The 17319-nt window shown below is 39.8% G+C and overlaps 1 protein-coding gene across 8 annotated transcripts in view; it reads left to right on the top strand.

Annotated features, from left to right (window-relative positions):
• Positions 1 to 17319, top strand: part of MLIP (muscular LMNA interacting protein) — a 102779-nt gene that overhangs the window by 71338 nt on the left and 14122 nt on the right. For 6 of the 8 annotated variants that reach the window (XM_059842721.1, XM_059842722.1, XM_059842723.1 and 3 more), the window contains one exon: positions 5025 to 5150. The exons of the other annotated variants lie outside the window; for them this stretch is intronic. In XM_059842721.1, the coding sequence (XP_059698704.1) occupies positions 5025 to 5150 (126 nt within the window). The remainder of the gene's footprint in view (positions 1 to 5024; positions 5151 to 17319) is intronic. 8 annotated transcript variants of the gene reach the window in all.

Here is a 17319-nt window from a genome sequence, read left to right as displayed (position 1 = left end):
CTTTGTTTTAAACCTATGACTTGACCTCAGTTCTTGTACTGAAACAGCAAATAATTTTTTTTTCTTTGCTTTTGAAATAACATCAATTTTTTCTAGGTATTGCAGTAATATCTAGACCTAGCACTACCAGTCATGTCTGTTTCATGTAGAAAATTAAAAGTCGCTTGGTCACTCTTTGAAAAGTATGGATCCCATATCATTGATGAGCCTTCTTGCCCTTTTCTATATCTTTTTCAGATAATGTTTTTGAGATTGGGAGGCTAAAACCATAAACTGTTCTTGAATAGCTCTGAATACAGAATTTTCTATATACATGAGGGTATGATAAAGCCCTTTATTGCTATTTCCATTCCTTTCTTAACAATTTATAGTACTTTATTTAGTTCTTCCTACTTGCATTGAGCAGCAAGCCAATGTTTGCACAGAACTATACACAATAAAGTCAAGATATATTTTCTGAGTAGTGAGAGCTGGTTTCTCAGCTAATTAGCTGATTGGTGCATGAACATGAGCAAATTTGGGATGTAGTTGAGTTTTTTGCTGTGAAATGTGTCAATGCTGAATTCAGTTATGTTTCACCTGCCTTTTATTATTCATTTACTCAGTATTTTAGGATCTCTCTGTAACTCTTTGCACCAATATTTTTAGTCCCCTAATTAGTATTACCAGCAAACTTTGTCACCTTACCAGACAATCTTGTCTGTCTGATCTGCGTCCATAATTCAAAGCTCAGATTCCCAAGCGGATTTCTCAGGAACTCTGTTTGTGACTTGTTCCAAGCCTGGTGCTGTGGACAGGGACACCTTTGACTAGACCACATTGCTCAGAGCTCCATCCAACCTGACAAGGGCTGGGGCATCCACAACTTCTCTGGGGAACCTGTTCCAGTGCCTCACTACTCTCACAGTAAATAATTTCTCCCTAATACATAATCTAAACCTGCTCTCTTTCTGCTTCAAGTAAATCTCCCTTGTTCTGTCACTGATGGAATGGGGTTGCAACTGGGACCTGACCCACCAGTTTCAGCAAGATATCAGGGGCAGGCAGGGTCATAATAACGAGGGAGACGTTAATAATAATATTAATAATAATATTAATAATAATAATTAGAGGTGAACGTGCCCATACCTCTGCAAAAATTCAGTCTTCTGACTTTTCAGACAGATATTATGCAAGGCTCATTTTCATGCAAAATACCTTCTGTTCCAGAGGGAGGGTGGCCCTGCCCATGCTGCCCATAGAGAGGCACCCCAACCCAGCCTGTAGATTATTTCTAATTGTGCACTTGCTGACCTGGCCCAAACTCATGCCAGAGAATGCCCTGGCAGTGGGTCAGTGTCACTGATTATGGGTCAGCTCTGGAATTTCTGCCTTGGCCCTGTGTATTTTGCTGAAAGTTTTGTGCACATATGATGGCAGCCCAGTGCTACCGTAACAGCCTTTACCATTTTTTGATGTTGCTGTAGGAAGACCAATAGTTTCCTTGGCAAAACTTAGTTTTAGATTGTTTCTCAGCATGTCAGCTGTGACATTTGTCATCAAAGAAAGAGTTCAAGTTCTTAGTTTTGGATCAAAGATTTTATGTAGTTTGTCAGGGTGCTAATAAAGTGTTTAGAATTCTGGTTGCTGGCTGATATCTGTCATTCTGTTAGCAGAGTCAGACATAAACATATGACTCAGGCAGCATTTGAGTACATGATGTTGTTTAGAAAATGCTTCCTTAAAAGCATTTCTACAGCGTGCATTTGGAAGAGAGTTCTTACAAAAGGAGAGTAGCTTATCCTTGATGATTTAGGTACCACAATGGGCTTTTGATTGCATGGTTACATGGTGTGGAGGAGTGCCAGAAGACCACATGTCCTTTGCATAATAATGACTTGATAACTTGTACCTTTCTTTTTAAATTTATATTTGCCTTTATGTTGAAATCCAGACATTTTATGGGTGCTTTTTGGAAATATTGATAGAAAAATAAGTATCTTTTGGTGAATCCTACAAAGATACAGTCATGAAATATGGACTAGAAATTCATTAAATAAGCACTGCATCTTTGAAAAAGTTGATCTTTGTAGTGAAAACGTTTTTGATCCAGCTTGACAGTTACTACTCTTTAAAAAAATTAGTATCACTGCATAGCTGATTTTTTGCTTTCAGTTGAATATTTTTCTTACTTGATGAGACAAATGAAGAGGCCACAATCTGTGGAGAGGAGGGAGAGTAGAAAATACAAATCTAAGGAAAGATATTTTGCTCCCTGGGCCTTGATGTTCCCAGGAGTGTTATGCTCGTGCCTGCCTCTGCTGCCTTCACCTCAGACCCCGGGCTGTGCTCTGTCCTTTCCCAGGGCAGAAGCAGAGCACAAAACACCCTCTGGAGCCTCCCCTCCAATGGACATCCCACTTGCCTTGTCCTTGCTGGATGCCTGCAGATCTTGTTTTAAGGTGATCCATGACTCAGTTTACACGCTACGTCCAGCAATCTGAGCTGCATCATTTTAAGCTTACTTTCATAGTAAACTTCTCTTTTTCCAGACTGACTGATGAAGTGTATTGCTCTTAGAAATAGACAGCAGGGTGTTGTTGAGTATACATATTTATTTATGAATAAATCTAATAGGGAATCAAGTTTTCTCTCTGCATTGTTATACCCAGCTGGATACTGCGAATGGGGAGCTGTGACAACACTTATTTCTCAGTCCCAGCTGGGCAAGCTGCCTCTGTATGCTGCAGCCACAGAAGGAACTCAGCAGCAATCCTATTGATACCTTCATCAGTTGTGACAGGGACCACTTATTTTCTATGAGTTAGTCATAACAGAAGAGGATACAACTGACTCATTTAAAAGTTTAAATTCAATCACAGATCTTGGAAGACTTGACTACTTTTAAAAATTCCAGTGAGAAAGTGTAGTTTTTCTTCCTTTTTTTGGCTCACTGAGCACATCTATTTTAAAATTATCCCTTAGTCTCTATTTAGAATTTATGCCACTATCCATCTTGTCAGATTTTACAGTAAGAATTAAAAAAAACCACCAAAAATGCAGATATACTAAATTGAGAAGGTAATAGTCAATTTTTTTGGTTGACTGGTTGACAACTAAGGCATTTTTTCTTGGTGAAATAATTCAATTTGTCTGAAATGATGGGTATCATGTATCCATGCTGATCAGATCCTCTAAAATTGTACTTTTCCACCTGAACTCTTAAAAATACTGTCACTCTGTCACTGAGGTGAGTGGCTTTAGTGCTGGCATGATTGGCAGTAGAGCACTGAAGTGGGGTGCACAGAGGGGCTTCCTGAGCCAGGGAAACCTCAGAGGGAGCTGGAGAGAAGAACTGGCTGGATGGATGGCAAGGCTCAGAGCATGGTGGGGAATGGAGTTAAATCTGGCTGGTGGCTGCTCACAAGGGGTATTCCCCAAGGCTCGGTATTGCTCTGTAAGAGAGGATTTAATGCACCCTCAGCCAGTTTGCAAGTTGGGTGTTGATCTTGTGGGTAGGAGGGTTGTTCTGTGCAGAGGGATCTGGACAGGCTGGGTAGATGGGCTCAGGCCAGTTGTATGAGGTTCAACAAGGCCGAGTGCTGGGTCCTGCCCTTGGGTCACAACCACCCCATACAGAGCTACAGGCTGGGGGCAGAGTGGCTGGAATGGGGCCCAGTGGGAAAGGACCTGGGGGTGCTGGTCAGCAGCAGCTGAACATGAGCCAGTGTGTGCCCAGGTGCCCAGGAAGGCCAGTGGCATCCTGGCCTGTACCAGCAATAGTGTGGCCAGCAGGAGCAGGCAGGGATTGTCCCCCTGCACTCAGCACTGCTGAGGCCGCAGCTCCAGTGCTGGGTCCAGTTCTGGGCCCCTCGCTGTGAGAAAGACACTGAGGGGCTGGAGCCAGTCCAGGGAAGGGCAGTGGAGCTGGTGAAGGGTCTGGAGCCCAAGTGCTGTGAGGAGCAGCTGAGGGAGCTGGGGGTGTTTAGCCTGGGGAGGAGGAGGCTCAGGGGAGACCTTATCACTGTCTACAGCTACCTGAAAGGAGATTGTAGCAAGGTAGTGGTAAGACAAGAGGAAATGGCCTCATGTCATGTCAGGGAAGGTTTATACTGAACACTAAGAAAAGTTTCTTCAGGCTGCACGGGGAAGTGGTTGAATTATCATCCCTGGATGAATTTAAAAGATGTGTAGATGTGGCTTTTAGTGTTATAGTTTACTGGTGGACTTGGCAGTGGCAGGTCATTGGTGGGACTCTTATCTTAGAGCCCTTTTCCAATAAAAAAAAATTCTATTCTACATGTGTATAATTTACAGTACCTGAAATCAATAGTATTTCTTCACTTTTGGTACTCTGTCTTAAAATTTCCACTCCTTGGACATAATGTTCTGCAGGTATTTAAAAGATGTGTAGATGGAATGCTCAGGTACACGGTTTAGTTGTGAACTTGGCAGTAGTAGGTTTATGGGTGGACTCAATGATTGTAAGGGTCTTTTCCATTCTGTGTGATTCAGTGACTCTATGACTCTATAAAATCCAGCACACAATCACTGGTATTATTCCCCAGTAAGACTTTTCCTAACATGCTTCTGCCTTGGTATAAGCTAACAGCATCACAGGTTGTCCTTCCTTCCTTCCCAGTTACTGTTTAGAGGAGCCCAGTGTGAAAGCAGATATGTGGCTGTGCATAAAGTGTGACTTGAACTTAACAAACTGCAGCTGAACAGCCAGAAAAAAAAACCAGCCAGCAAAACCCACAAACCATGGTCTGACAGCTCTGTAGCTTTTTTGTCAGTAATAAACACATGCCAGTGCCTAAAAGCAGCTCTTGGCACTTTTCCCCACTATCTGTATTAGAAGTAGTCCAGGCAGCATGACACCTGAATAGTTTTGGTGGTGAAACACGTCATTAAGAAAATTTTTTAAAATATAGTCAGTACAGCCTCACCAGAATTGACTTGTCTAACAAATATTCTGTAAATGGTAAGGTGTTTTGTGTGATTCTTCTTCCATCTCTTTTCTCCTGGGTGTGCTATGGGTCAAGACAAAACCTGGTGTTATTCGTCCTGTGCTGGTGAAAGGAAAGAGTGCACAGCAAAAGGAGGAGCCCTATCAACCCAATCCTTTTAAAAAGTACCTTGAAGAAATCAGTGATCAAAATATTGAGCAGGTGAGTAGCTCTCATTCTGAAGGATTTTGTAGCCTCAGCTAATTTCCCTAAAGATGTAAGAATAAACATAGATCCTTGTTCTGCTCCCGTCTCTTCGTTTTTGTTTTTGCAAAGTGAGATGATTCCCCAAGGGGCACCTGGCTTCTAAAGGAAATCTTCAAGCTGAGATGGGCAGCTGGGCTTTCTACAGGGCCATTTTTTCTGGTGATGTAAAAACCTGTATGTTGAGGAGAGGAGCTTTTCGTGATGTCTGTAAGAAACACTGTAAAAAAGAGGGTTCTGTGCTTCCCCGTCAAACAGATCATACCATACTTAGTAGAAAGCGCTTCCTTCATCTGAGGCCCAGACCTGAATCCTCTCTGAAGAGAAATGACAGCTAGGACTGGGCAAGGGGCACAACTTCCACTCCAAGGCAGACTGCAGAGGAGCCCCAGCGTGTTTCTGTTTCACTTCCAGTGCATATCTCCCCCAGGTCCATATCTCCCCAGGGCCATGTCCATGTCCCTCCACAGACTGAGGGTACAATTGTACCACATGTGATGGTGGTGTACCACAAAGATGCTGTCTTCTCCCACAGCCCTCTGCACAAAGCCGTAGGATCACTTTGTAAAAACACGTCTTGGACTGTGCTGACCCGGATGAGGCATTATCTCAGAGAAACTCCAGATAAATGGCTGTGACAGCCTTGCCTCATGCATTTGTGTTTGTGTGCATTATTGGGAAAAAAACCTTAAATATGATACACAATTTGAATCTCCCCGTAAGAGTTTGTTATTAACCTATCCAGTATGTTTCAAATCTTCCATCTGGAGGGAAGTAAAATGAAGCCAATAGTCCTCTTGTCAGACGCAATGTGAATAAAATACCTTACTAATTGGATTTCTCTTACTCCTGTGCCTCTCTACTCACATTAGACATTTTTGCAATGGCAGCCGTCTCTTCTTACTTTTAAAACAGAATTTAATTAAGAATTTAATTTTAGCTCTTTCCATTCCTCTCCATAGCTCTGATTTGATGTAGAAAAATCTAAGAACTCCACAAGAGTACTGCAGCAGTACAAAGGAAAATAATTGTGGTATGAGTGGGTTCCAGCAACACATATGGGTGGCATCAGAATAGAATGTAGAGTTTATATAAAATATAAGAAAAATGAGTAAAAATAGTGGTTTTCAATTTGACTTTGAACTTTTGAGGTTGACAGTGAATATTTGACTTCAGTGACTACAGGTGAGTTGATAGTGAGTAATTCATGCTTTAACTTACGGAAGCTTTCAGATTCCAAGGTGCTGTGCTGTCATTTTCCTGGGATGAAAGAGCAGGAGAGTTATCTGGACATTTTACTATAGAGCTTTTGTCCCAGGCCACCTCAGCAGAGACTTCCTGTAAAGGCAGAGACAGTTGAGACTTCCCTTTCATCAGGGCTGGACACTGATTATGCTGGCTATAGCTTTACTGATGAAAGTTTACCAAACTTCCTCTTTTCAGACAAATACAAACCTGGGGTTATTTCCAGGGCTTGAAGCACTATGACGTTTGAATCTAACTGTGGAAAGCAATCAACTTACGCTTTATAAATTACTTGTGGCACATATTACTGAAATACTGACAGCATAATAAGTCTAATGTTGTTATTACAATAGAAGGCACAGTTATTTATATGAAAGCTGTGCATTAAAATGACCAAAAAAAATACTCCATTGTCTTTAATAGGTGGAAAAGTTGATTTCACAATAAATAGGATCAGTTTTGCTTTCTTTATATAAATGAATTATGTTGTACTCTATAGTACTGATAAATTGGTATCTTTGTTCTAAGCTAAGTAATATTACAATTTTCTGTAAAATACGTGTTATTTTAGAAGACCTTTATAAAGACATCATTGTTCTGAAAAAAGAAGTAATGATTTCTATTCAAATGGATTAACTTAACAAAAAATGGTATTGTTTGTGTGAGAAATGGCTATATGATTCTCATTGTGGCCTCATAGAACAATTAATAGTATAATAATATGGAGATCTAGGGAAAACACTGAAGTGCCAAACAAGACAGCATATGCTCTTAATTTCAGCTCCTGCCTCCCAGAGCAGGTTCATGGTACTGATACTATATCCCTTGCGAGTGGAGGGGACTTGGATGCCCAAGTGAGGATGTTCACAATCTTTCAACACCTGTGAAACTTTCCTGAGGGATTTTAGTGCCTGTAGGAGGGCTGCAGCACTAACTGTGGAACTGGGCTTGGTGCCAAGACAACAGCTTGAAAATTGTCTCTAACTGTGGGTTTTTTAGCCTGTAAAGACTAATGACTCATTCTCCCCCTTCACCTGCTCTCAGTAAAAGCATTTTTTGGCTGTATGCTGGCTGACTTCTAAAGAGGGGGAGTTCTTCCTACCAATATTCCCCCCTAAATTTACTGCTTGCATGGGATATAAGAGCTGAGAAATAAAACTAGGAGACTGAAGTTAGGCATTCTGTTCTCTGTGGAAGAGCTGGTGTTAATCTGTCCTCAGATAAGAACTTAGGAGTCATTGATTTTGGCTGTGGGCCAAAGTGCTCATACTGTTACAGATTTTCCCTGTTTTTCTTTGCAGATTTTCCCAGTCGTGCTGGGAGGTTCAGCTCTTACATTTCTATTCTCTCTCTCTCTCTCTCTGAGTTTTCTTTTCCTTTCTTTCTAATACCGTTGCCAACAACAAGCTCTCTAGGTAATGTTGCTGCCTCTCCTTCACATAGCCCATCTTGAAAGGACAGACCCTTTCAGACTGCATCTTTGAGGAGGGTAGAGAGTAGATGTGATTCCAGATGGCATCAGCTTTATTAATTTATCTCTTTTGATTTTTCTTAGACCTCTGCAGTACCTCCCTGCCCTGCTGAACCTCTTTTAGTGTGACACTGGGCACTGGTGACTATGTGGGTGACATTCAGTTTGAGACATAATGATGCAGCCAGTTGTAACTGCTGACCTTCAGCTTCACATCCCTCTGTTGAACACACCGTGTGTTCTGCACAACAGAGAGTAGCTTGTTTGTTTTTCATTTCATTGAGAAATGTCGCTATGTGGAAAAGTCAATTTCCTTTAGAAAGGAATAGTTTTTCCTTTAACAGGTAGATGATCTTGTGCAGATAATTCAAAGTAATTAACAGAGAAAAAACTATCTAAATTAGCAAAAATCATCTGGAAAGGAAGTAGTTCAGCTCACAGATATCTTTCATCATCTGAGTTCTGGGCACAGTGTATATAGATTTAGACTCATGTGCCAATAAAATTTATAAACCAAGGAAAATCCCCAGTTTGTTTTGGCTTTTTTTCTTCATGTTAGCATATGCTACCAGCTTTTCTTTTTTTCTTTTTCCCCTGAGGGCCTATACAACTGGTATTACTGTTATCAGGTGGATATCCATCCCTCAAACACTTTTTACAGACAGAGTGTAATGTTTTTGAGGTTCCAATCCAACAGTATTAAGCTTCCCTCATTTTTAGATGCCTTTACTGGAGATTGTATTTTTCCCATCAAGAGAAAGAATTTTTCCTTTTAGTACATATCAGTAGCATTCCAGGTATTTTCTAAGTATATTCCTCTTAGTTCATAAAAGAACCATGAAATACACTGGAACTGGAAAAAAGTCTGTAACAGTGCTGATTTGACAGCTTTATGAAGATTTTAATTTGAAATTAAAATTGGGGTACAATTTATTTGGAGGAAAGTTAAGCATTTTGCTACATAATAATATAAAATGACTAATAAGCAATGTTAGACAATTCATGTGCTTGCAAAATTTATTAGCAAGAATGTTTACAGACCCCTTTGTCATTTGAAAAATAAATTACTTTGGGCAATGGAAAAAGAATGATAAAGATGAACTAAAGAGATACTAGCTCCATTTGGTGTGAACCTGTGTGACCAGTTTGCAAAGGTTTAGCATTAATAGGAGCAGGCCTTTGAGGAGGCAAGGCAGGAGGCAAGGCTGGTGTGAAGTGGCTGGGCTGGTGTGAAGGGGCTGGGCTGCTGCGAGCTCTGATCCTCTGTTTGCTCATGCTCACTCTTTTGGTGGGCGATGCATTAGTTTCTGCTGGAACTAATCACAGCTCTTGTCACAAATTTTCTGGTTCTTTGGCTCAAAGGCACAGCACAGTGGAGTTGTTGGTCTAGACAGCCAGCCAACTTAGCAAGAATCCAGGATGTATTATGTCAACAGCCTTGACAAAATCTAAGTGCAAGATGTGTGCCAAAACCTGGGAATGCCTCCTTGACTCTATCCCAATTCTTTTGAAAATCTCTTTTTAGAAAGGGTTTTATCCTTAGGTGCAAAAAGAGCATACATATTGGGTTTTCTTAACCAGGAACACTATTAACTACTGACAACATAGAGCAGCAAAAAATATTGCCTATGCACCTTCACTGCTTTAACACTTAAATGTGTCAAAAGTCTTGTTGGAGTCTTGCTAAAAACCCTGGAGTGCTCCTGCTCATATACAGATACAGCTGTCTTTTGTACCTTTCAAACACCTTTTTTACATTGGTTTTGTTCCTGTTTTATTAAACCCCCCAAACATGGTGCTTTTATCCTAGCACAGGATCCTTTAGGGATTTTCTTTTCTGTAGCTTGAGCACCAGTTTAGCTGCAGGAGGGAGATGCACTGGACCTCAGTCAAAGTATAACTGGTTTAATGGGACACCTGCTGCAGGTTTTTGTGTTTGCACTTTCATGCCAATGAAAATGTTTAGTATAGATCACTTATATTGGTATGAAAGCTCAGTACCTTTCCTGGTTAATCATCAAGATCTGTGAGACATAAAACCATGCAAGAAAAGCACTTTGCTTTCTGCCCAACTTCTTTTTTTGCACCCACTTATTTGTTTCTGTTTACTTTTCTTTTTTTCATAGAAGTTTGCCTCCTACACCCTCAGTATCCCACTAAACTGATCTCTCCAACTAAGTCCCCTTTGTGTCCTCCATCCATGTCCCTTACTGACTGTTCAAACCCTGGACTTTCAGCCACTTCTCTTCCATTGTGTGTGATGTTCATGAGAATCCTTATGGCCCTTACAGACACAGCTCTTTGTACAATAAGGTGAGCATCAAGTATAGTGTGATTCAAGATCTGTGTGGGCTGTTATCCTTTTAATTCTAGGCAGAATTCAGCTGAGTCATTAGGATTCAGTGCTGGCAAGAGCTATGGGAGATGTATCTCACATAACCACTGTGTGTCCAACTTCCCTGGAGATATGACAGATTTTCCTTTCCTTGACACAGCTCGTCTGGCTGGGTCTGGCTGGGTCTGGCTGGGTCTGGCTTTCTCTAGACCAGCTAGGACAGGCTCCCACCACTTTTCATTCAAACTATTTCTTCTCTAAAGCAGTAGTAATCAATTTCATCCCTCATGCTCAGATTAGTTTTAACATTTACCCTCACTAAAGTAATGGGGTATTTATTTTTTCCTTGGTGATTGAGTGAAGGGAGACTAATCTGAGAGAAATACAGACTTTTCCAGTGGCTCTATCTGTCATCCTGACAAGCAGTTTTCTCTTGCCAATAAAAAGTGAATGATATTATTGCTGACATTTTTATCTTTGAAACAGCAGTGGAGAGGTTGGACAAAAATCTCTGTAGTCCAAAGTGTGTGGGTAACAGGGCTGGTTAATGAGCTTTGTAAGGTGAAAATTGTGTCTAAATTGAAGCCTTTTTGATAAGCAGCTGACACAAGATATTTACAGTACCTCAAGAGAGCCCCTGCCCTAGAAAAGCATCAGTTGTGGAAGTTCATAAAAGATGCTGTTTGAAACCTCTCAGATGCATCTCTTCTACTTCCTCTTTTTCTAACACAGAATCTGGCTGCAAATGAGCAAGCCTTGTTTCCAGGAGAGACTGTCCCACTCAGAGATGTACAGAGTACTTTGTTTGGGACACAAGAGGTTAAAATGCTGGCATTGGGTGCTATTTCTTTAGGCTATGTCCTGGTTTCCTCTTCAGGGGAAGTACCAGGATGAAATATGTGTCACTAGTTTCAGGCACGCTTGACAGGGAGTCAAGACTGCTTTGGAAAAATGTGTGATCTCTGTAGAGGATACATGTTGATCAGCTGTCAGACTCTAAAGAAGTACCTGGAAATGCCTTTCTCTCTCCATACTAGGAGCATAGTTTAGGTTAATAGGCAATGTCAATAGTGTTTGATATTGGCCCCTTCATCCTGTGGGATTTACAGAATTTACCATTTTACCCACTAATGAGGATGAACCAGAAATAAAACTAGAACTAAAATCAAGCTTCCACTCTGTCTTTGAGACAATCTGAACAAAAGCACCTTTTCCCATCTGAGAGACTGGTTTAAACAGAACAAAAGTTCTGTTTAAATTTTTACTGAACTGAGCTGGCATATTTACTTAGGCAGAAAAGATTTTACAATGAAATATTTTGGATGAGTTTCCTGGTTCATTGTAGGCATTCACATGAACAAACAGTTCATATGACCAATAAAACCATTTCTTTATAAGGAAAATGGGTATTTATTGTTGCTAATGAAAACAATGCTAAAAACTCAGAAATTTGAATAGAAAACTGAATAAATCAGGAAAAAGGTGTCTGAAGGTATCTAAGATAGTGTAAGTTTTTGGTATATCATGTCAGCTGTTCTTTGGCAAACAGAATAATCAGATGTCAATACTGGGCTATTTTATTACAGAGTTGTTTTTACCCCAAAAGCAAATATTCATCAGTTACAATTTTTTTATGCTTCTGTTTTGGTCTATAATATTAACATTCATTGACAAACAAAGGAAGATTAATTTTGATTTTGTTCTCATAATCAATATTTAACATTTGAGTCAGTATATGCTGATAAAATTCCTAAGGATATTTGCCTATTATTTGCTGTACCACCCAACTGAAGTCTAAGGTAATAATGTTTTTAAAAAGAAATTATTAAATTTATTGTCATAAATACTTGCAGTGGCAGAAAACATAGCACAGCAGACACAGGATAAAGTGTTGACATTTCAAACAGTTAGACCCATTCTGTAAACAACATTCTGACAGCATGGGAATTCCTTTCTGTTCTCTACTAACCCTGGACTGATTTCTCTGTTAGTTCCCTGGATTTTCCCCTTTCCACTTCCTATCCTTTAGGATAAGGAATAACATGCAGTGACTCACTTGCTGTCTCTCCAGTCACCCAGTAAACACGTGGTCAGTGTCCACAGGGTCAATCTGTGAATGATAAATTTCTAATTACATGTTGTGTTTTGCTTCACCTTCCACTAGAGGGCAAAACCTGCTGGCATAAATTCTTATAACCATTCTAAATATGTTAAAAATGCAGTATTGAAAAGGGACAGGAGGTCACATTGAATTAAGTTATTCTCCGCCTGCACTATTGTTAAAAATTTACCTTAAACCAGTGTTCCCTCAGAAATGGGAAATGGAAACAGCCAAAATGATTACCTATGTCTTATATTAGGGAGACTGGATATGGTGAGGACCTAAAGCCAGGATCATGTCGTTTGTTGGCTCAGGGTATAAGAAAATATCAGCTGTATTGATCTGAAATGCTTGTTGAGGTGTTGTTTAGGCAGGCTTGACTTGGTGCCAGATTTTTTTAAAGTACCTGAATCTCCATAGGTGATGAAATTACAGAGATCAAGCTGAAAGGTAGACCGGGCAGTTTTTGTGGATTATAACTGTTTGAAGTGATGAAATACATAATCTGTGTCCCAGATAATTTCACAATGTGGTTTTAAGATTTGATAGAAGGAGGCTGTGGAACCAAGGTATTGTGTCTCTCTCCACACATCTGTGCACAGGCTACTTCTGAAATAAAAATGTTGTCCACTTCATTGAGCTGATTCTGTTCTTACTTGCCTTGTTATCCCTCTTGTCCTCTCCTTCCCCATTCTATTGCCCAGCCACCAGGTGCTGCTGCTCCTATTTAAACTCCCCAGACTTGAATAATTACATGATTTAAGAGTTTTATTATTAAGAAAGATCCTTTTCCTTTTGATTGCAACAAAACAACTCAGGAAAAAGGAGTGACAAACAAGTCTTGCAGTGATGGAGAGCTCTGTGGTTTACTCCAAAGCATGGTTCTGATGGGAATCCTTTGAGTCTTTAAGGGAGAAATGTGTAGGGTGGAGGAGCACAACCCTGCACCTGGGATACTGCGTCCAATTCTGGTCCCTGCAATTCAAAAACGATGCAGACAGGCTGGTAAGAGTCTAAAGAAGGGCCACAGATGACATCAGAGGACTGAGAAGGGGAATCTGCCCAATGAGGAAAGACTGAAGAAGTTAGGTCTTTTCTTCCTGGAGAAGGGACGGCTCAGGGAGGACCTCCTCACAAGATTCCAGTACTTAAAAAATAGGGAGAGGACAGAGGCTTTCTCTTACAGAGCCACATGGAGAAGACAAGCTACAATTGGTTCAACTAGCAGTAGGAGAGAATTAGTCATGTTATAGAAAAGATTTTTTTTTTTTTTGTGAGAGGGACCTATCACTGGAACAACCTCTGCAGGGATGTTTAGAATCCCCACCACAGGTGGTTTTCAAGATGTCTTTGGACAGGGTGCTAGGTAACCTTACCTGGGCTCTATTTCCCTCAAAAGGCTGAGCCCTTCCAATCAGTGCTGCTCTAAGATTCTGTGTTTTATAGAAGGCACAATAGAAGCAAATACCTCTCAGGGCAGAGACCACTAGCTTTTAAAAAATTAGCTATTTTTTGAAGGAGAAAGGAATGACCTGCTCAAGCAAAGAGGCAAGAAATAAATGACTGTAGTTCCTTCAGTCTTAAGTCCCCAGTACCTTTCAAACTGTTCTTTCTGTCAACAAGGGCTGAATACAGGATTTATGAACACCCCTGTGAAAATCTCCCTTTTTGTTAAATATTTAGCAGCACAGCCTTTGAAAATGGACTGGAGGGAACTGCCTTTTTGCAAGCAGTGTGAGAAATGTTTAAAAAAATTACCATTTCTGCCTGGTCAGGCATTACTTATAACAGTAGCAGAGGAAAAGTTCTCTTTAATGTCCAACTTTGTGCTCAAGCCAATTTAATTATTTTCCTAAATGGTCTAAATGGAATTTTCTTGAAACCACTAAATGCAGTCATGCCAAAAGGGTCAACTTTTCATAATCACTTGCTGGTCTCCAGGCTCATAGGTAAGCAGAATATTTAAAGGGAGTCTTTACTATTTTTTAAATGAAATCTGTGGTGTTTACTTTATCATCTAATCTCCTACTCACTGGAGTTTGTATTTGATTAATAGTAGCATAGTGGGAAGTGACATTTTATGAATACAGCAGCCTTTCAAGGTTACCATGGAAAAAGCACTTTTCTCCCAGACATCATCCCAACAGCTTTTATTTTCTAGAAGACAGTTTCTTTCTCTCTTTTGAAATTTGGTATTTAAATGTTGAACTTGTGTAGGTGTATTGTGGTTAATCATTCTACTATCTGTGACCCAGAAAAATTGCTTTGGTGTAAAAATAGAGAGGTAAACAAGTCAGTTTATTAGTGCTGAGCTACAAATTGGGAAAATATTAATGATTAATTTTCTCATTGAGAAAATATTAATGATTAATATTTCTGTGTCTTTGTATATTGTTTTTATAGCATTTCTTGGGCTTAATGATTTATTGTAATGATTTCATATTTAGATGACATTTCTATCTCTTTTGACTTGGTTTGATAATGCCTTCAGAAAATGTGTCTAGAGCCCCTGCTCAGCTCATCTTTAAAGAAAGTTGTTTCTCTTGAAAGACTTTTTAGAAAGATCATAACTTTCTAAACATAATCAATTGCTTTCTTTCAAAAGCCTTTGAATTAGCAACAGAACTTGAAGGTATCTCAGGCTCAACAGAAGACACAGGAACATGCCCTTAATATGGAGGTGTCCTAAGTCTGGCACCACCTGGAATGACCTCAGCTGCCCATTTCTCTGGAGACAGCTCTTCCAATGAAGGAGAAAGGAATTGATTACTGTGTCACCACTTTTGGCCTGGGCAGTTGGACAAGTTTGAGAGCCTTTCTGTTCTATTTCCAGTAGGAGAAGCTGCTGGTAGTAGCACCCTGGCATTTCTGTGGTGTGCTTCTGTTCATTTAGAAAACACGTGCACAACACAATGGGATCAAGCCCCAGCAGGCGCTTTCTATGCTTAGACACCAAAGTGTGCTTCCCAGTGAACACACCCAGGAGTGTTCAAGTTTCCTCTTGAAACATAATTACAGCCACTTCTGTTTCTTTCTGCCTTTTCCTTTATACTGGCTGTCTCTGCTAGGACGGATTAAACCAGTGTTAAGCACCAAATAGCACTTCAAGATGTGTTGTCTTCATTCTTAGAAGTCTCTATACAATAAAAATTTGAGTGAGTTCTTCTTTATATCTGGCTTTCTAGGGTAATGGCCTTTAGTCTTCTGCATAGTGGATTTCAGACAGACACTTTTTATACAATAAACATTCCCAAATATAATAGAAATTCTGGCCCTGGCTAACAACTCGCTTCTGAAACAGAAGCAACCTGGAGATAAAGGCTCTTATTACCAACATTAGCAGAAATATGTAATTAAGTGAAGAATACCAAATCAGATTTGGTATGTGAGAAACATATGAGAAACATATGAGAAACAAAACTTATACTTGTGCACTTTTAATTGAAGATAGTGAACAAGAAAGACCAGAAGGAAAAAGAAAATCATAATTAATGGAAAAGCACCCAAAGCTATATCCCAAAGCACCCAGAGCTATACAGACATTTTTATTGCAAGTATTTCTATAATGTATACTCTGAAATACAGTCTTAATTCACTCCAATTTCAGTCATGTTAGATAAAAGCATAAAATATAACTAGTTCTGGTAAAATTGCAAAGACGTACTCAGATCTTGAATTCAAGAAGTCAGTATTTACTGACTTGCAGAGATGTTGTGAACTAGCTTTTTCTGTATCTCAGTTAAAACTAGATATAATTTTACTAGTTATTCTATGGGCAGAATATGATCCTAATGCAAATTTTTATATAATAGGTGATAATTACAGGTGTGCACTCTTGAAGATTCATGAAAAGTTTCTGGTGTGAACATAAAGTAGCTAAGCTTGCATCAGAAGCTTGCTCAGAAAACAGGGATTTTTCAGTTTAGCAGGTAATCTGCTAATAAAATATGTGGGGGAAAGTCAGCTCTGAAAATTAAATCCGATTTGTTTCACAGTGTCACCTGGAAAGCAGTTAGATTTCTTTGGATGTTTTAATTTAATTAGAAATGAGCCCCTTTCCTTGGGCAGGAAGCCTCTAAGCAATGACTATTTTGATGGGTCCATAAATAGTTCACAGTCAATATGCTGAGGGAAATTTCAAACACTTGTGTTGGAAATTCTGACATTTTCTCTCCAATACAGATTGAATTTTGAAAACATTTGAATATTCCAGAAACCAATATGCATTCTTTGGGTTACATGAACTAACTCAAAGCACATAGCTCTAATCCATGTGATTAGGAGAGGTTTGTCTCTGCTGCCTTACCCTATGGATGCGTGGGTTGTGCTTCTCATGCCTGGAGTCTTCATCATGGGTCTGGAATCCTTGTAGCTCCCATAATCACCAACAGTGAAATCAGCCCTGCAAGAAACTGCAGCGCTTCATTAGCCCACAGCAGAAAATAGAAGCTCTTAACATGATTGCCACAAAGAGGATAGTGAAATGCATCTTAGTATTTTATGCAAGTGATCCAAAATGAAACATCCAAGACAGAAAACACAATATTGTTGTTTCAGACAGGTTTTTTTGCAATTGAATGCTTCATTTTAATTTTCTAAATTACTAGCAAGAATTTACAAGAGAAATCAAAATAGTTTGCAGAAAGCTTATTTTTTTGTTATTGCTAGTATATTTTATTTCAATAATTTTGGTAGAAAATCCTCAGTCAAATCCATCTTGGACTGGCCCTGCATGTGAAGTTAAACTCAATCTGGGAAAAAGCAGCCCAAGGAAAATTTGTGCACTGCTGGGCTTGCATGAATCTCTCTCCCACTCCACTTGTAGATAAGGAATCCTTACTGCAAAGCCCTGTAACTCTTCCAGCCTCTGGTATTCTCAGTTGTTAGGCTGCTCAGAGAAGCTGCGGATGCGCCCTCCCTGGAAGTGTTCAAGGCCAGGTAGGATGGGGATTTTAGCAAGCTGGTCTAGTAGAAG

This window comes from Haemorhous mexicanus, chromosome 3, assembly GCF_027477595.1.
Source record: "Haemorhous mexicanus isolate bHaeMex1 chromosome 3, bHaeMex1.pri, whole genome shotgun sequence".
Classification (NCBI taxonomy): Eukaryota; Metazoa; Chordata; class Aves; order Passeriformes; family Fringillidae; genus Haemorhous; species Haemorhous mexicanus.
Note: the sequence above shows the minus strand (reverse complement) of the source record. Positions and strands in the feature narration are given on the sequence as shown.